The sequence below is a fragment of the Monoraphidium neglectum genome (genome assembly GCF_000611645.1).
Source record: "Monoraphidium neglectum strain SAG 48.87 unplaced genomic scaffold scaffold00754, whole genome shotgun sequence".
NCBI lineage: Eukaryota > Viridiplantae > Chlorophyta > Chlorophyceae > Sphaeropleales > Selenastraceae > Monoraphidium > Monoraphidium neglectum.
Genome location: NW_014012874.1, coordinates 665 through 18,566, shown reverse-complemented (window position 1 = coordinate 18,566; position 17,902 = coordinate 665). Strand labels below are relative to the sequence as shown.

The 17,902-nt window shown below is 62.6% G+C and overlaps 6 protein-coding genes across 6 annotated transcripts; all 6 read left to right on the top strand.

Annotated features, from left to right (window-relative positions):
- Positions 1–21: 21 nt before the first annotated feature.
- On the top strand, positions 22–1,096 carry MNEG_5157 (hypothetical protein; the record flags this gene model as incomplete). Its single annotated transcript, XM_014046371.1, has 3 exons — positions 22–288; positions 682–794; positions 988–1,096. The coding sequence occupies 3 exons, from the start codon at positions 22–24 to the stop codon at positions 1,094–1,096; spliced, it is 489 nt and encodes a 162-aa protein (XP_013901825.1).
- Positions 1,097–1,546: 450 nt separating this feature from the next.
- On the top strand, positions 1,547–2,884 carry MNEG_5156 (hypothetical protein; the record flags this gene model as incomplete). Its single annotated transcript, XM_014046370.1, has 4 exons — positions 1,547–1,683; positions 1,914–2,055; positions 2,351–2,482; positions 2,732–2,884. 4 exons carry the CDS (start codon positions 1,547–1,549, stop codon positions 2,882–2,884), a joined length of 564 nt encoding a protein of 187 aa, XP_013901824.1.
- Positions 2,885–4,755: 1,871 nt separating this feature from the next.
- MNEG_5155 (lipase, family member K) lies at positions 4,756–7,272 on the top strand (the record flags this gene model as incomplete). The annotated part of the gene is made up of 7 exons (XM_014046369.1): positions 4,756–4,762; positions 4,951–5,169; positions 5,527–5,620; positions 5,932–6,295; positions 6,479–6,685; positions 6,915–6,987; positions 7,172–7,272. The coding sequence occupies 7 exons, from the start codon at positions 4,756–4,758 to the stop codon at positions 7,270–7,272; spliced, it is 1,065 nt and encodes a 354-aa protein (XP_013901823.1).
- A 2,440-nt stretch (positions 7,273–9,712) lies between these two features.
- MNEG_5154 (hypothetical protein) lies at positions 9,713–9,943 on the top strand (the record flags this gene model as incomplete). Its single annotated transcript, XM_014046368.1, has 1 exon — positions 9,713–9,943. The coding sequence occupies one exon, from the start codon at positions 9,713–9,715 to the stop codon at positions 9,941–9,943; it is 231 nt and encodes a 76-aa protein (XP_013901822.1).
- Positions 9,944–10,288: 345 nt separating this feature from the next.
- Positions 10,289–14,117, top strand: MNEG_5153 (hypothetical protein; the record flags this gene model as incomplete). The annotated part of the gene is made up of 9 exons (XM_014046367.1): positions 10,289–10,390; positions 10,669–10,791; positions 11,189–11,345; positions 11,703–11,868; positions 12,235–12,595; positions 12,864–12,941; positions 13,115–13,210; positions 13,486–13,697; positions 13,970–14,117. The coding sequence occupies 9 exons, from the start codon at positions 10,289–10,291 to the stop codon at positions 14,115–14,117; spliced, it is 1,443 nt and encodes a 480-aa protein (XP_013901821.1).
- A 2,659-nt stretch (positions 14,118–16,776) lies between these two features.
- MNEG_5152 (hypothetical protein) lies at positions 16,777–17,688 on the top strand (the record flags this gene model as incomplete). The annotated part of the gene is made up of 2 exons (XM_014046366.1): positions 16,777–16,977; positions 17,152–17,688. The coding sequence occupies 2 exons, from the start codon at positions 16,777–16,779 to the stop codon at positions 17,686–17,688; spliced, it is 738 nt and encodes a 245-aa protein (XP_013901820.1).
- Between the last annotated feature and the right edge of the window lie 214 nt (positions 17,689–17,902).

The window sequence follows — 17,902 nt, the reverse complement described above, 5'->3', positions numbered from 1 at the left end:
CCTCAGGCCGGCGGCCCCGGCATGCCCGCGGTGACGCCGCCCCCCAGCGCCCCTGGCGTCCACAAGAACCCCTGGGCGATCATCCCCCGCAGCTGCGCCGCCAACGTGATGCCCCACATCCGCCCGGCGATGCCCTCCCTGGAGGCGATCTCCGCGTCACCCCACTACCCGGTTGCGGTGACACCAAACCCCGTGGTGGGCGGCTTCCGATTCAACGGGTCGGCGGACCCCCAGCAGCAGCTGAACATCAACGGGGGCGTGATAGAGGTGGACGGCGCCGTGTTCAAGGTGGGGTAGTGCCCCGGGCGCCGGGGGCAGGGCGCGAGGGGCTCCTGCCCGCTCGGCGCTGGGGTGCGCGCGGCAGGCGGGCGGAGCGGGCGGGTGCGGCGGCAGCGGGCGAGCGGCGAAGGGGTGTTGGCGCCGGGGGCGAGGGAATTGGGAGGAGCGTCAAACCAGGAAAAGGCGTCGGGCAATGTCCTGTGTCTGGGCAAGTGGTGCAAAATGCGTGTGACTACCGTAGAGCGGGGACGAGGGCGGAACAGGAGCCGCCTACTGCCCCCGAAAGCATGTACCGGCGGCGCAGAGTGACCGCAGAGCCGAAGGCCCCACAGCCTCAGCTCCGCTACGGTCAGGACAAGCAACCGGTCCTCCTTGAAACCACACTCGTACCCGCACTCCCAGGGCAAGTTGATAGTCCACATGGATGACCTGCCAACAACAGACCCCTCGGTCTTCGCGGGCAAGAAGCGCTTGGTTCACGCTGCGGCGCAGGGCAGGTTCAAGCGGCGCGTCAGGTGTGCGAGGAACACTGCGCTGGTTGCCTCGGGCGCGGTGTTGATTACGCCGCGCCACATCTGCGGCGTCGCGCGGGGTGGCCACTCGCAGACTAGCGCACGCACGGGCCCTTTTCTCCCGTTAACGCACCCACACACAATCACAACTAAACACGTATATATACACGCGCACTTGCATCCGCACAAAAACCAGGGCGGCCGCCATCTGCACAGGCCAGGAGTATTATGCAGAGATCACCGCGGGCTCTGGGGTGGAGTGGTTCTTTGAGCAGATGCTGCGGACCTGCGGCAAGGCACGTTAAGCGCGCACGCAGCGTGTGCACGTGTGCGTGCTTGTGTGTGTGTATGTGTTGTGTGTGTGTGTGTGTGTGTTGTGTGGGTGTGTGTGTTTGTGTGTGTTTGATGCCAAACACACACGAGCGGTTTGGGGGTGGCGAGATGTTTGTTCAAGGGCATGATGCAGCGTTTGCAGTCGCAGCTTTGTTGAGGCGACCGGCGGCTGGGACTGGGAGCCAGGCTGCATGCGAGCGAGCGGCCGGTCACAGCAGCGTGCTTGGGGAACGGGGGCCTGCAGGGTTCTGGGCTGATAGGGAAGCAAAATAAGGTCTTGATCAGCACCAAGTCAGGCACCGGCGCCACTCATGACGCCCAGCGGCAGCCAAGCGTACAGCCAGCCGGCGTCTGTCCATCCGAGATGCCTGTTGTGTCGACCTGACTAATACCAACCAATGCGCCGATGTTGTGATCAGGTCATGTCCAAGACGACCATTGTCAACGCCCACGGCGACCGCCCGTCTTTCTTCAACCCCCTCATCGCGGCGTGCCAGCTGATCAACGTGGCCAGGGAGGGGGAGGAGCCCGACATGTGGACGGCAAAGGAGGACTGCAGGTGGGGGCGCTTGCGGGCGGCTTGTGTCCTCCACGCACTGCAGCGGTGTGCCCACCGCCGTGCACTTCCCTCGATTCAGAGCTCCCAGGCAGCGCGTGCCGACCCATTATCGCAGCTGCCTCAGGGCTTGCTCCATCTATCGCGCCCAGCCTTTGTTTGCCCACCCACAAGCCCCAAGCGCCCTTGCAAATTATTGGCCTCAAACCCCTCCCGACCCTTTCTGTAATCAGGCTGCTGGCCGCGCAGCTGTCTGACAGCAAGGGCCACCCCCTGTCTGCTGACAAGCGGCGTAAGTGGTGCGACGACGAGGACAACGCGGCCGGCCTCTTTTTCGAGACAGATCTTGTGTACACCTTCCACCTCTGGCAGGACGTGAGTCATCTCCGCATCCGCGTTGTCATGCTGATGTCATCATGCATCATGCCGCACACAGATGTTGTGGAGCAGCCTCATAAAGCGGGCACCGGGGACTCCACCTAGGATTTGGCGAGCCTGCTCGCGCTCCTCTGCCCGTTCCTCATGTCACAGGCCATCCTCAGGACAGCTTGCTGAGCATGCCTCTGCCGGTGCGTGTTCAGTCTCTCTAGCTAAGCACTCAAAGCGACCCGGCCCCTCTCTGACAAACCCTCCTGCCCGCCCCGCGTCACCGCGCCCCCCTGGGCCGCAGCTGCTGGGCTTCTCCAGCTACAGCGCCAAGCTGGGGTTTGTGTCGTTCGACCTGACGAGGATGCTGCACTCCAACCCGCTGCAGCTGATGTGCAAGGACGTGGACAGCGGGGACTACCTTTACGCGGCGATGGTGGGGCGAGGATTGGGGGCCGGGTTTTTGCGGGCTTGGTTTCAATGGCATGCGTTCCCATGATTGATCTGGGGGTGGAGTTGGGGAGTTATCATGTGCCAATGCTTTGCGCCACGCACACCCTACCAACGGCAGGATCACTCACACGCAGATGCATGCACCTGAAGGAGTGAAAGTGCATGATCAGACGCATCACGGGCGAACGTCAGCATACCGCATTGCGTCCCGTGCCCCCTGCTTGCTATGCAGGTGTGGCACGAGCGCCTTCTGTACCCCGACGAGCACGCCGCAAAAGCAAAGGAGCTGCGGCGCTCAAAATCGGCGAGCGCCATGGCGGCTGTCGGGCGGTCGCTGTCTGGCAGCATCAGCGGCCGCCTGAGGAGCCTCGGGCTGATGCAGTGACATCAGCGCGGGCGGCACGCCGGGCTGACGCCGGCACCAACGCATGTTCACAAGATGCCCGTTAATGTGACTTGCGTAGGGTACCACCACTGGTGGCGGCGGTGCTGCTGGAGGCACGTGCCGGCAATGCAGCGTTGAGTTGCAGGCCCGGGAGACAGAGAGGACGTCCAAGCGGCGGAAGAGCCTTCGCACATGCGGTCGGGCAGCGGAGGGCGCGAGCCTTGCGATATTGTGGCAGCGCTCCAATCTGCGAGGCCCGGAGAGGGCCACCCACCGCCTGCTGTGGGGCTCAAGTGCTGGCTGGGGTTTGGTGTGGGGCCGCCCGGCCTACGGCGCTGGCCGTGAACCAAAGCACCGCACCCCTTTCATATGTTCCTATAACGTGGATGTCAAAGCCTTGGCGGCCATGAGTTGCAGACCCTAGACAAGCGACCAAGCTATCAAGACTGTGTGGGCCTCCGCTCTTCCTCAATGCGCGAGGCATGGTTGCAACTTTGGGCGGCCGGTTGAGCCGGTGCTGCTGCGCAATTTCTGAAGTTCCCAATCGACTGCCGCTTTTGGGCATGAGAAAGCCTGGTAGCGGTGCTCACTTTTGGCACCCTCCGCTTCCTACTCATCACGCTGGGCATGCGTGGCTTGATGCTGGTGCTACGCATTGGCAAGCTCGGGCTTCACGGCGTACAGCCGTTGCCCCTCTTCCTTTCGGTCTGGCAGTCCGCTACACCCCTGCTGCATGCGAGGCGTCGCTCCTGTGCACTGTTGCATTCGGGCAGGCCAGGCGCCACCCGCTGGATTGAGTGCTGCAGGGCTCGCTATGCAGTTTGAATCCATCAAGCATGCTTTGACAGTCGCGGCAGGCGACCAACTTTTTTGCTGTCGTAGTCGGGTTCGGGCTGATCACTTCGGCAACCAGTGACGTGGCCGCGATGAGTAACCGCTTACGGCACCAAGGTCGACCGATGGCAACGGGGTCTGCTTCACGATTGCAAATTATCCATTATTTTGGCTCCAACCAGGAGCACAAATTCAGGTCGAATGTTTCGGGGATACCCTTCAGGGGGTGCTAATTTCATGGCCCCTGGTCACCTGGGACAAGCGAGCAGGAAGTGGTCGGGAAGGAGACGCAGGCGCAATGCAGCTCCGGCGCCGTCAGGCCCGACCATGAGCTCCGGTGGCTGTCCTTGGTTGTGAGCAAATGTATTGGTCGCCGTCCCCAGGCATATGTCTTGAGGCGTAGCCAACATGGATGAATGGAGGCGGGGTAACCTGCAGGTGTAACCAGCTCTTCAGGAGCAAGCGAAAACCGAGCACAGGTGTCCGTACCAATGTGAGACATGACGTGCGCTTTCTGTCCTCCAAAATTTCCCCGCTCACATGCACTCGTGCCCTCTGTGAGGCCCACACTTCGCAGACTGCAAACCCGGCAGTCACTATCTCTGTAGCCCGCTGCACGGGTAGTGCACCCAAAAAACGCCTAATATAGGGTTTCTTCGCCGTTATACGCTCGCAACTGTACAAGAAAGGCCGTGAATCGGGGGCACCAGCCCAAGCACACACCCCGTTTGAACGCAGCGCTCCAATCGAATCGGCGGACGGGACAAGTGGGGAGGTCTTCCGGAATGATACGTGCCTTTTTGGCGCTCGTGGCCCTGGCCACGCCGCTCCTGGCGGCGGCCCGCGCGGCAGTGCCGAGTGCGCAGGGGAGTGCGCGCCGGTTGCAACAGTACCCATTCCCATATGATGCCTACGACCGCCGCCTCCAAACCGGCTGGGCGAAAGGCCAGAAGGCGGGTGGCCACCCGGACCCCTTGCCGGGGCTGAAGAATCCTGACGTGCCAGCTCTTGGCTACCCCAACCAAATTTCGGCGTCGATGGAGGGTAGGCGCTTGTGCACACGGTGGCAAAGGCCGGCATCTTCATCTTCACATGGCGCATCCTCACTTTCCACGCACGCCTGCTGTGCCGCGGCTGCATGCAAAATCGCGCAGCAGCACGCCCGCCTCGCTGCGTGCCCCACCGCGCGGCCGCCACCGTGCCCTTCCTCCTCCAACCCTGCGCACCCCCAGACCTCGTACTGCCCTGGGGCTACCCCTTGGAGTCGTACCCCGTCGAGACGGCCGACGGCGCGGTGCTGCGGATATACCGCATCCCCTACGGCGTCCGGAACGCGTCGCGCCCCGGGCCACGGCCGGCGGTGCTGCTGCACCACGGCATCACCCTGGCGAGCAGCTGCTTCGTGGTGCTTGACCCAGAGTCGAGCATGGCGTTCTACCTGGCTGATGCGGGTGAGCGACAGTGACCTGCTGCTGCTGCTGCTGCTGCTGCTGCTGCTGCTGCTGCTGCTGCTGCTGCTGCTGCTGCTGCTGCTGCTGCTGCTTCTGCTGCTGCTGCCGCCGCCGCTGCTGCTGCCGCCGCCGCTGCTGATGCAGCCGCTGCTGATGCAGCCGCTCCTGATGCAGCCGCTGCTGATGCAGCGACGGCTTCTGAAGGGTTGGCGCATGGTGGGGCTGGTGAACAGGCCCTCCCGCAAACCGCCATGGCCGCTGGGCGACCCTGCCTCCACCCGCGGTTTGAGGCGCCTATGCTCCCCGAGATATGTTGTTGCCGGTCCAATTTCGGCTTGCCACGCTTGCCTGGCGCAGGCTTTGATGTGTGGATGGCCAACACGAGGGGCAACACCTACAGCCGTGGCAATCGCCACTACACGCAGCTGGAACACGGTTTCTGGGAGTTCAGGTGTGCAGAGTCAACGCGCCTGCTGCTGTGCAGAGCACGAGCGCGAGCGAGACACAAAGCAGCAGCAGCTCAGACCAGCTGCGGCGCAGCTGCGGCCCTGCCGAGCGCCTAGGAATAAAGCCCGTCTTGCAGGGGCGGCCGCGCTGGCGGCCGCGGCTTGGCGGGCGCAGGGCGATCTGAGGCGTGGGGTTTGCGTCATCAACACGCCGGCACGCCCCTGGCCCTTGCATGGGCTCCCCGCCCAGCCCACCCCACTGTCACCCCTGATAGTACACTGCGCCCATCTCTGCCCGGCTGCTTGTGCACCGCAGCATGGACGAGCTGGCCCTCCTGGACCTCCCATCCCAGATCGACTTTGTCCTCAAGACCTCAGGCCAGAAATCGCTCGGCTTCATCGGCCACTCGCAGGGCTGCACGCTGTCCGTCATGCTGCTCGCGGCCAAGCCCGAGTACAACAAGAAGATCTGGCTGCTGATGATGCTGGGGGCGGTCACGCACGTGCAGTACATCGCCGCGCCGTTCCTCAGGCAGCAGGTCAAGACGCGCAGCACGCAGCTCTTTGCGGATATGGGAGTCGGCGAGTTTGCGATGAACCGCGTGTCTAACCAGGTGGCTAACGGCTGCAAGTACGAGGGCGTCCGCTCGGCCTTCTGCTCGGCCCTCATCAACTTTGCGGTGAGCGGGGCCGGCCGGTCAAACGCCGGTCAAACAACTTTGGACAGCCCGCATGTAGGCCCCAGCCGCGAAGTGAGGCGGCAAAGTTTGATGCCAAGCGGCCGAGCAGCAAAAACGCGCTCGTTTGCACTCTGCACGCGGGGACCCCGCTCACATGGGACCCCGCCCCCCCCACCACCGCAGTTCTATGGCTCCTCCACGGCCGTCTCGCCCGACGATCTTGTGCGTGTCTCCGTCACCTGGGCGTCCGGCGTCGCGACCCGCAACCTGCTGCACTGGTCTCAGCAGTACTACGCGAACGTCAGCGGCCTCCGCATGTGGGACTACGGCACAGAGTGCGCCAAGTCCCCCGGTTTTGAGCGCAAGGCATTCCAGGAGTCCTGCAACCAGGTGCGCGGCCACGCCCCCGCCCCCAGCCCTCCTCCCCTCCGGCCCACCGCCGCGCCCCTGTTTCGGCCTGGGTGCCCTCCTCTGCTTTGCCTCCGCTGCACTTGCGCCTGGCCTTTGGCGAGGGCCGCATGGATTCCCCTGTGTTCTGGCTACTGGCTGGCTGCCTGCCAGTATTCAAGATGTATTCAGCACGCCATATTGCAATGCCATTCATTGGACGCCCCGGCAGGCCAAGTATGGGACAACGACGCCGCCCGAATACGACCTGAGGCAGATAACGGCGCCCGCCGCCATCTTCCAGGGTGAGCGGCGCCACGCCACACTGCCCAGCTAGCGTAGCGCGGGCGGGGTCGTGTGCCAGGGGTATCCCGGTGGGCGGGGCCCCGGGCCACGAGTGCTTGGCTGCAGGCGCCGAGGCGCAAACATCCGTTGTCGCAAGGCACAGCCCCAGACCGGCACACCCTAAACTGCCGGTCGGCCGCGCAGGTGACAATGACGTCATGGCAACAGTGCCGGATGTCGACCGGCTGGTGCGGGAGTGGAGGTCAAAAGTCGTGTATCGTGAAATGTGGAACGACACAGCGTGAGTGCATCCTGAGGTTTAGGGGGCAGGGGGCAGGGGTCAGGGTCCGTCCACGGCTGGGCCTAATTCGTGCATTGTCATGTTTTCTCATCAACCCTATGTCTGTGGCGACGACTCCAGGCCCTGACATGGGCGTGCTGGGTTGTGCATGCCGCTATCAACAACAGTGGAAGCGCTCTAGCAACGCCACAGCGAGGCCGGTTGGCAGGCGGTCGCTGTGTGTGCATGCTCACTTCCTTGCTGATGTACGCGTGGACAAGATTTTGTATCTGAGGCCTCCCATTTGACCCCCGCCCCTCCCCCCCTGAACAACCGTATGCCACTCGCCTGCGCCACCAGTCACATGGACTTTGTCTGGTGAGTGGTGGATTCAAGATGATTTCTCACCCTATCAAATGCACACCTTGCTTCCTGCAAACGGCTTGCACCGTGCACGCCCTTTTCACCCAGTGGCGCCCTGCAAGGGTATTCGCTGCCTCTGCTTTTGTTTGCGCCCCTGCACGCCCTGCAATAGCTCTGATCGCAACCCCTGCCCCTGCACCCTACAAAACATGCAGGGCGCGCATTCCCAAGTTCAGAGCTGCAATCCCAAGAGTTCTGTGGGACAATGCACCCAATGTGAAGCCATAGATGATGCGGATCAAAGCATTTGCTTATTTATCTTCCTGATGCATGTGGCTGACGGCAAACGGAGGGGCCAGGGTCACACACTGTGGCGCCCCAACGCGCGCAGCAACAGCGTGTAGCGTGCGGCCTGCAGAACGCTACACAACGACCGGATGCGACAGGGATGGGTGGTGCAGGGGTCCTCACACCACCGCGCGAAGCTTGAGCGGTACGCTGACGTAGAACCTGAGACAAGCGCTAACACAAGCGCTGCGTTTAGGTTGCAGCTTCTCCACTACCACGTGTGCCGACAGGCGAGCAAGCTCCAGTGGAGCTCTTGCTGCGCACAACTGCCAAAGCAGCTCCTGCACACGCGTACACACACACTGCACCTGGCAAGGCATCTGGCAAGCGACACCACCACCAGGTCACTCGTTATGACTCGACGTGCAGAATATAATTCATATTACTGGCAAACCATCTATTTTCCGTGGCGGGGAAGAGGGAGCAAGGGGCGCCAAGACCCCTTCGCCAATCATGGACCCAGGATCCAATTTTACGAGCCGCGCCAGACGCATCAAGTCACTGCATAGGATGGCTCTCCCTTGGCTTCCGTTGGCGATTTCCGCTCTTGCCTGCTGCTGTTCATTTGCTGCAAATTCATGCGCCTGCCTGCCGCCAGCACGATGCCTGCAGCCAGCGGCCATGCCAGTGGTTATTGGCGGAAACTTTTTGTTTTGGCCCTCTCATTGCGCACAGCTGTATGTGCATGTGCCGGTGCAGGTGGGTGTGTTCCATTTGTGTGCCGCTGACACCGAATGTTTTGCACACACGTATGGCGTGATCCCAGCCATGGCTTCCACGTGCAGCGGCGGAGCCCTATGAGAAATTCATTGCTTGACGTGTGTAATTTCCATGCAGCCTGGTCCCGGCCGCTGCCGTACACATAAATGTGCAGTTTGCAGGGCGTTGCTTCCGACCGGGGCGACGGCTGCTTGTGGCAGCCAGGCAGGTTGCTGCAGTGGACGAGCTGGGAGCATTTGTGGCCGCTGCATCCTAGCGCAGAGGGACCGTCAGTCTGTGAGCATGAGGACCTCTTCATTGTTGCTGTCGCATGTCGCTCGGTAAACGCCCCGTGGGATTACCAAAGGATGATTGCGTAGCCAAACACTACTTGGTTGAGGTTCTCGCACGCAGGGCTGCCAAAGCAGGTGCTCCCAGCATCAGCGGTCACATGGCCGTAGTACTAGGGCGAGACCATCGTCGGCGAGGGACAAGCTGTGGAGGGTGGTCAGCAGCTGCACACGCTCCTCCCTGCTGTCATGTTGGCATGCAGCTGGGCTCATGTACTCGCCCTTGCGCAAGTGCGCCTCGGCGCTCGCCAAATTTGCGGTTGCTAAGCAGCCGCATAGCATATAACGAGAGTTTTCGGACCCACATTGGAAACGAGACCGGCTCAAGAGTCGCTAGTGTGCGCGTGTGGCCGTCAACAAGATCAAAGCCTGGCCGGCCACGACAGCTATCAAGGGCGTACGACATGTTGTACAGGTCGTGTGCTTCTGATCTTTCATCAAGATCAAGGAAATTATTCAATAACAAGACACGTGCTAAACGCCTGTGCGGGGGCGCGGCGTCAGGGTTCCACGCACGATCGGCGTACCTGTGTGTGTTCATAGGTTGATAAGTCTGCCAGAATACATGATTGTCGGCAAATCATTGCGAGTAACTTGAGTGCAGCGTGTCTCGACGTCGGTGGAGAGCGGCCTGACTTGCGATAGCGAGGGCCCCAGCGGGCGCTGTCAGTCGCCTTAGATCCACCAGAGACTTGAGCAGCTACTATGACGCTGCCGTCGCTTGGGCCGGCAGTCGTGGCGGCGCCGCTCGTGGTGCGAGCCCTGGCGTACACCACGCTGTGGGCGACGCACCAAATGGCAGTGCTGCTGCTCGTCTGGGGGCTGCTACTGCTGCTGGAGCGAGTCAAGCTAATCAAGAAGAACACTAAGGAGCCCACAGAGTCCATCTGGACCATGTTGGCTGTCAACATGGAGGCAAGCGTCACCCACCCATGACCTGTCGCGCGCACACGCACGATTGTATGCAGCAGTCAAATCAGGACTGCACTCCGCGTGCAAAAATATCGGATGGCCCAGCCTGTACGTCAAGCGCGTCCCCAAGCCAATTTATACATCAAAGGCGCCCACGGCGGCCGCAGCGAGCCTGTGTGAACAGTGAGCCTGTGCGAACAGCAGGCATCCAGCCCAGTACGGCTTGGCTGGGCCGCTCCAAAGCAGCATCAGCGCTGCAGCTGGCCGCGTCGCTGGCCTGCAACCAAGCACGCCACCACGCCCCACCCCTCGGCATCGCGGCGCCGTCGCCCACGCCTCCACCTGCAGGGCTTCATGTTCTATTACATAATGCCAGGGTTTGTCATAGCCTGGTACAACCCCACTTGGGACTCGTGGAGCTATGACTTCAGCTTCACCCGCTTCCTATGGTACCAGATCCCCTGCATGATGGTGGGTCAAAGATCGCTGAGTCAGCAATACGCAGTTTCTTGCATTTCGCAAATGCCAAGCTCCACCCTGTTGTGGGCGTTGTTGTTCCCTTGATGAGGGGGGAACCTCGGGTGTTGAAAACCGGGGGCTTCTGTCCCACCCGGGGCTCGCCCGTCTTCCCTTTGCTGCTGCTCATTCCATGCTGCGCCAGGGCCCCCGGGCCCGGCAATCAAAGCGCTCTGGCCCCGCCATTTCTCCTGGGCACACCTTCCACTCCGCGCCACCCCCTCCCTCGACAGATGCACGACACCGTGTTCTTCTGGCTTCATGTTTGGGGCCACGTGAACAAGTGGGCGTTCAACAACGTCCACGGCTACCACCACCAACGCAAGGCGCGCAGTGGCAAGAACAGGGGGGCTTGTGTACAGGCGTGGCCAGCTGAGAGCGGACACATTCAATGTTGTGGTGGAGCTGAAGAGCAAGAAAGTGGGGGATTTCCCAGCCCGGCTTGTCGCCGCTGGCCGACACTTCTTGCGCGTTCACCCCTCCCTGAGGGCGCAGATGCATAGGCGCAGTATTGGTCATCCCACACGCACACGCACACGTGCACGCACACTCACGTGTTTGTGCGCACGCAGACAACACACGCACACACATTACACACGGACTCACACACCGCATTGCAATGCCCGTTCCCGCTTCCTTGCTGGCCTGTGTTCCCTCCCACCGGCACACCCACACACGCACACACCGCACACAGTGCACACAAATCTCTCCTCAACCCCCACCACCCGGCTTCCCTCGACTCCAAACCAACAGGCGATCCTCAACGTGGCGGCGACCGCCTATGACACCTGGATGGACGCCCTTGGCACGTCCCCGCCGCTGGCGCTGATCGCGTGGCTGGCTTTCCGCCAGAACAACTTCTGGGCGCTCTTCATCCCCTTCCACACGGCGGCCATCATCTTTGTCATGGGTAGGCGCGCTTGGGGTGCATTGGATGGTGCGAGTGTGGCACTCGCGGTCAGGCCTCATCCTTGCAGTTGCCACAGCGCGTATGGAAGACAGGGCCAGGCAGATGGCGTTAAACAACGGACGCGAGACCCTTTGCAGTGTTCATCTGGGGCAGCTGCGCAAGGCCAAGCAGAGGGGACGAGTGCGACGTCAAAGCAGAAGCTCTAAAAAGCCACAACCAGCACCATCATCAACCCACCCCCACATTCACATACACATGTACGCACAACCACACATGCATGTCACCTCTCTTGCCCGCTCCACCCATCCTCCTCAAATCCATCCTCCGCCTTATCCCGCCCCAATCCCGCCCCAACAGGCCACTGCGGTTACGAGCTCAACCTTGACGACACGGTGGGCGCCGCCTTCCTGGCCTTAAACCCCTTTCTGATAGTCAACAAGCTCACGGCCTCCACCATGAAGCCGATGGACCACGAGATGCACCACGCCGACCCGCGCGTGAACTTCGCGCTGTTCTTCACGTGGTGGGTGGTCGTATGCGGCTGGGCGGTGACGAGTGGGCAGTCGTGCATGGGCGGTCACACCCAAACGGTTACGCCGCAGGGGTGGCTCCGCTGGAGCGTTGGGTTGGACAGGTGCCGGGCAGGGCGTTGGTGAGGTGCTGAGGTGGCGCTGCCGCACTACTGGGAAAAGGGCAGGGTTTGAGGGCTGGAGGATCAGCGGCTCCACGTGCCCTGCAGGTTGGAGGTCCAGGGTCTGGCTTTCAGAGTGATGCCAGCTCCATCGCAAAACCCCAGAGTCGCTGCAGCGGGCGTATGCTGCGACACTTGACCTATCCCTACCCCACCCGACCCGACGCGTGCCTGGCCCCCCACTTTGCAAACCCCCAGGTGGGACGAGGCCACCGGCCGCTCGTACCCCCGCCAGCGTCGCGCGCCGACGCTGCTGCTCCACGCAATCACCACCCTCGGCTTCTTCGTGCCCTACGTTTTCTATGTGGAGCACGCGATCTGGCGCAGCCCCCTCGCCTTCTGGTCCCTGGTCGCCCTGCAGTACCTCGTGCCCTCCATCCCCCGCGCCTTCTACCAGCTGCTCGGCTGCGCCGCAGCGCGCTTTGTCACGCGGCTGCCGGCGTGGGACGCGGTCAGGCGGGACTTTGAGGTGACGTACGCGCCGCCGGGCGCGCCGGGCGCGCTGGCCGCCGACCCTTCGAAGCGCTACATATTCTGCTACCAGCCTTGGGGCATCCAGGTGGGCGCGCGCGTTGCGCACGTGTTGATGGTGTTCTGCGTGGCACACACACGCCAGCAGTGCAAGGGCCCTGCAGCTGCATCGGCAGTTGGCTCCCCCGGTGCTTTGGCGCCAAAGCCACCAAAGCACCGGTGCTTGGCAACCCGCCGAGCTTGCAGTTGTCGCTGTGGCCGCACGCTTCCTGCAATTCTGCTGTCACCCGGGTGCGTCGTCTGCAGATGTGGGAGGGCCCGACCCCCTCAAATACCTCCCTGCCCCATCCTCTCAGGCCCGCGGCGCATGGTACACCTTTGCGGGCAAGGGCCGCGGCAGCCCCGTTGCGGCCCTGGCAGACTGCAAGCTCGCCGTCTCCAAGGCAAGTCGATGGCATGCTTGGAACCTCGCAAGCGCCTCTGCGTCTGAAACGCTGCTTGAGGCCCGAACCCTGCTGTTGCCTGTTCTTAACCCCAGTGACCACGTCTACACACGATATCCCCTGACCTGCTGGTTGCTCGTCACACGTCCCTTCCGCTTCAACAGGTGCTCTGGTCGCTGCCCGTCGCGCAGCAGCTGGCGGCGCTGTGTGGCTGCTGCGACGCCAGCTGGGAGACGCTGACCGAGCTCCTGACGGATGAGGTGAGATCGCAGCACCCTCACTGCGCTTTTCTCTTGCGACAGGCATCAACACACAATTTCTCATCTCAGGGTTTTGTGGGTTGTGCCTGCAGAGGGTATGGCAGGCGATTAGGCTGGCAACGCACGACTGAGTTGTTGTTGTTGCGACGCTGACACTTGCCGTCTTGTTTGAGACCCGACCCAGCGCACCGCCCGTAATCGATGCCGACACACGCGTTTATCCTGCAGCGCGCAACCACCAGCCTCCTCCAACCACCCCCTCCGCCCCCAAACAGACCCCAAAGTCCGTCTGCCTGCTGCCCGGCGGCTACGCGGAGAGCTACCACGCAGAGTCCTACAAGGTCGTCCTCAATAAGCGCCGCGGCTTCGCGCGCCTCGCCGCAGCCACGGGGGCGTCGCTGGTGCCCGTCATCGGCATCGGGGAGCCGTTTGTGTGCGGGGAGCCCTGCGACTCGAGGCTGGGGCTCATTTTCAAGGCAGTGCTCGCGTGAGTGGTGCTTGGACCCCCAAGGGAGGTTCTTGAGGTGCTATGAATTAGAGCACGCCACAGCCCAAAGCCTGTACCCCCCTTGAGCATGGGCGTGCTGGTTGAATGCAAGTGGTGCGTGTGACAAGCTCCGCCCAGCGCCACAGCGTTGCTCTGCGTATCGCTCCAGTCATGTTAGCCACCAAGCGTTCCCTCGAAGCCCGCGCGGCACAATCCTGACCTTGCGCACCCCCTCCCCACCCTGCACTCCCCGCCACGCAATTGCCGCGCAGCTACCGCCCGTACCCTCTCAAACTGGTGTTCGGGGAGCCTCTGGAGGTCCGAGAGGGCGAGAAGCCAGAGTCCCTCCACGCCCGCTACTGCCAAGCGCTGCTGGCGCTGGCCAAGGCCCACGACGTGCCCCTCGTCATCGCCGAGTGAGGAACCTGCTCGATGACGGCTCGGCGCGGGCGTCGGCATGACGTCACCGCATCGGCGGCTCAAACAAGGGCGGGGAGGTGCCGACGCTGGGAGGTGCGCTGGAGCGCCTAAAACCAGGGTCTGTGCCGCAGGCCGGCGCCAATGGTGCGGCAGCGCCGCCGCCGTGGGTCACCCGGCACTTCTTGGCTTTCGATTCTGCCAGGCGCAGGGCATTGCCGTTGCTTTAAAGACGCAACGAGCCTGCGCCAGCCGAGCTTCGCGTCGCATTTCTTGCAAGGAGCGCACCAAAACTGCCGACACATTGAAACGTACCCAATCGCTTGCACGCGGCGCGCCGGCGACGGCGCCAACCCGCCGCTTATTTCGACTTGGAATTTCAACAACGCCGTGCGCTTGACAGCCAGCCACCACCTGGCGTGGCGGGCTCTGCGCGGCACAAACACTTGCGTCCTGAAACGCCTGGCGCACATGTTATCATATTATTCGTCGAGCGGGGGTGTGTCACTGAACCACAGCCGCCGCTTGCACGTTTAACATCCCACTTGTGGGCCTGGGGCGGCCTGCGGTTGGGATGGTGTGCACAGGCGCCCCCTTACGATGCATCAGCCCTCGTTGGCGAAATGCAGGCTCGCCTGAACAGAAGGGGCACTTTTGACTGCAGCAGGATGGGGCTGATGCCCGGCAGGGGACTTGAATTATTCTGAATTAAGGCGCTCAAGGCTCAGCCGCCATACTGGTGTGGCCCGGTTCACCATCCGGGCTGCCTATCGCCGCGCGAGCAACCTTTTGCCCGGGAGGTCATCGCTTGTGGCCGTTTCAAACGCCTGAGCTGCTGAGCTTGCCGGCAGCTTGGGCCCCGCCCCTGGCAAGGCGCGCTAACACTTTGATGTTGGTCAACAGCAAGCACGCTACTGTTTTCGACCTCGGCTCGCCAAAGGCGCTGCCGCTTGCAGCTGCCGTGCCGCCCAGGCATGAGCAGCACGCAGGCGCGCACATGAGTGTGTAGGCCATCACTTGGCCCGGCATTTTGCCTGCCAGCCGCGAGTGGGTGTACGGCGGCCGCAATGACGAGTGGCTGGTGTTGTTGCGCGCATTACATATCATGCAGGCTCGCGTGCATGTCATTTGCATATCTTTATGAGGTTTGGCTGCAGACGGCCAAGCTGGCACTGCGCTTCACATTGGTTCCAAACGAGCAGGTGCGTGACCCCCACTGTCACCCACATCTCTTGTGAACGTCCTCGGCAACCTACTTGCAGGCGGCCAGCTTCGTTTGTTGTTTTGGCTGTTGATGTGGCCTCATCGTAGTATTTTGACTTGGTCAAAGCTGTGTTCACACGCTGTAAGCGGGAGCCATACGATGACAGTCACGTGTCTGAGTGGCGATGCCTGGGCGCATGTGTGGGTCGCAAGTGATTTCGACTGTAGCAATACAAGGCTACACCACCTCAGGAAACCAGGGTGTCTGCCAGTGCAGTTTATGAGTGCGACGATCACAGCAGCAAGTCGCGCGATAAATGAGAGAACGCAGTCCTTCGTGCAACTGCTGGGGCTCAAGTAGGGCCTGCCCAAACAAGTGGTGCTCAGGCCATTCTGGTGGCAGAGGGCGCAGGCCTTGCGCAGTGGGTTTACGTCCCGAGGATGTTGGGTCGTGGCGGCGCAAACTGCTCATCAGAATCGAAGGACAGGCCCTGAAAACCAAGCAGCTGCCAGCTGGCAGGCTGCGCTTGTGCGCTGCCTGAGTGCGCTGAGGGCAGCATGCCGCACACGTTGACCTTGCCGACTGGTGCTGATGCGCAAGCGGTGCATCTCGTTGGGTGACTTAGTAGCACCTGCAGTTGTGTTTGTTTGACTTGGGATGGCCAGGGGTGACGAGGTAGTGCTGTTGTGAGCCCATTTGCTTGGCAAACGGCAGAGTGCCCACCAGTGCACCGTCCAGTGGGCGGGCGAGCAGACACGAGCAGCCGGGCGCCTACAATTATGGTGTGCACCCTGCATCGTCTCCACCAGCAGCACCAACCTTCACCAGCATCATCGCTGCGCGTGGCTTGCCTTCAATTTGGGTGTTTTGGAGGGTTGACCAAAGGCTAGGAAGGCACAGCTCTGTGCATTGGGCCTGGAGCCCCAGCGCTGTGGCATACCGTTCACAGCGCGTTGCAGTGCTCGTCTCGTCTGATTATGTATACACCCACTCAGTTGCAAGGGCGTCCGCAGGAGAGCACTGCACTGCAGATCGCAGCAGATCATTTTGTTGTGCTTTAGAGGTTCGGCGTCGTCTCAATTGACAGATACACTCCTGAGACTTCTGTGACTTCCTAAAGTTTGTTGCGGAAGCCGTTGGCTGTTTGACGATCGGGTGATCCTTTGCAGCCGTTTTGGGCGAGCAGCTGTGTCCCTGCATCGCGGAGACAGGCAAGCATAGACAAGCGTGAGGGTGGTGGCAAGGCTACGCGGTGGAGCTCCTTTTTCCAGCGATCAGGTGAGCTCCCGCAGCGGTGCTGCACTTGGGCAAGGGCGCACTGTTCGCCAGCCCTTGCGCCCGCCGTCGCCGCCGTGCAGCCTGCGTTGGCGCATCTTCAGACCTTGCAGACGCGCCTTCAAGGCGCGCCCGCACGCGGCCCCTGATCGTTCCCGCCAGGCGCAGGCCCGCGGCATCACCATGGGCGCCCAAGACTATGAGCTGTCGGAGGAGGCGGCTCTACTAATCCTGCTGCACGCGTCGAAGCACCCCTCCTGCACCGTCAACGGCGCCCTCCTCGGCAAGCCCCGCGGCGGCGGCGGCTTCATCATTTCCTCGGCGGTGCCGCTGTTCCACCGCTCGCACGTCATGGCGCCATGCGTTGAGGCTGCACTGACGCAGGTGAGACGAAAGCTGGGCAGGGGCCGCAGCCCGCTCGTGGCATGATCACCCCGATGGCAGCGAAGTGCGCCCTTACTCAATCCTGCACCTGCTTGCAGCCGCGCCCGGCAGCCGCCCCGCCTGCAAACAAGCCCTCTGGTGGACCCACAGAACCTGCTGCTCTGTCGTTCGCAGGCGGAGGTGGCGGCGCAAGCCCAGGGCCTGTCGCTGGTCGGCTACTATCATGGGGATTACAAATTCGCCCCCGCCGAACTGAGCCCCTTGGGCCGCAAGATCGCGGACCGCATAGCAGACCGGCAGCCAGCGGCATGCGTGCTGCTCCTCGATAACATTCAGCTAGCATCCTTCACAGGCGCGGCGGCTGCGGCCGCGGCTGCGGCAGGCGGCGCAGGAGGCGGCAGCAACAGCGGCGGCGGCGGCGGCGGGGGCGGCGGCGGCGCAGTGGCTGCGGGTGGCGGGCAGCCGCTGGAGCTGCTGCTGCGGGAGCCCTCTGCCAAGGGCGCCGCGTGGCGGCGAGTGCAGCAGCAGGCGGGCGGCGGCGGGCTCGCGGCCGGCGGCGGCGGGTGGGGCGCGGTTCAAAAGCGGTACCTCAACCTCTTTGCGGCGGGGCGGCACAGGGCCCTGGCGGATTTTGACGACCACTTGGATGACCTGAGTCGGGACTATCTGAACGAGGGGCTGCTGGACGGAAGCGAGCTGTTGACGCGGTAGCCGTGGCTTGCGCTGGTCGAAGCCCGTGCACCTTCTGAGTTTGAGCTGTCGCCTGGGGCTCCTGGGCAGCCGCCCTGCCGGCGGGGATGTTGGCGATGGGGGCGAGTGACAACGATGTAATTCGCCCCGGGGCCGGTGCATGCTTTCGCCGCAAGGGAGTGAGAACAGCGCAAGCAGGCGGGTGGGCAGATGCCGCTGGCAGTTGCCAATAGTG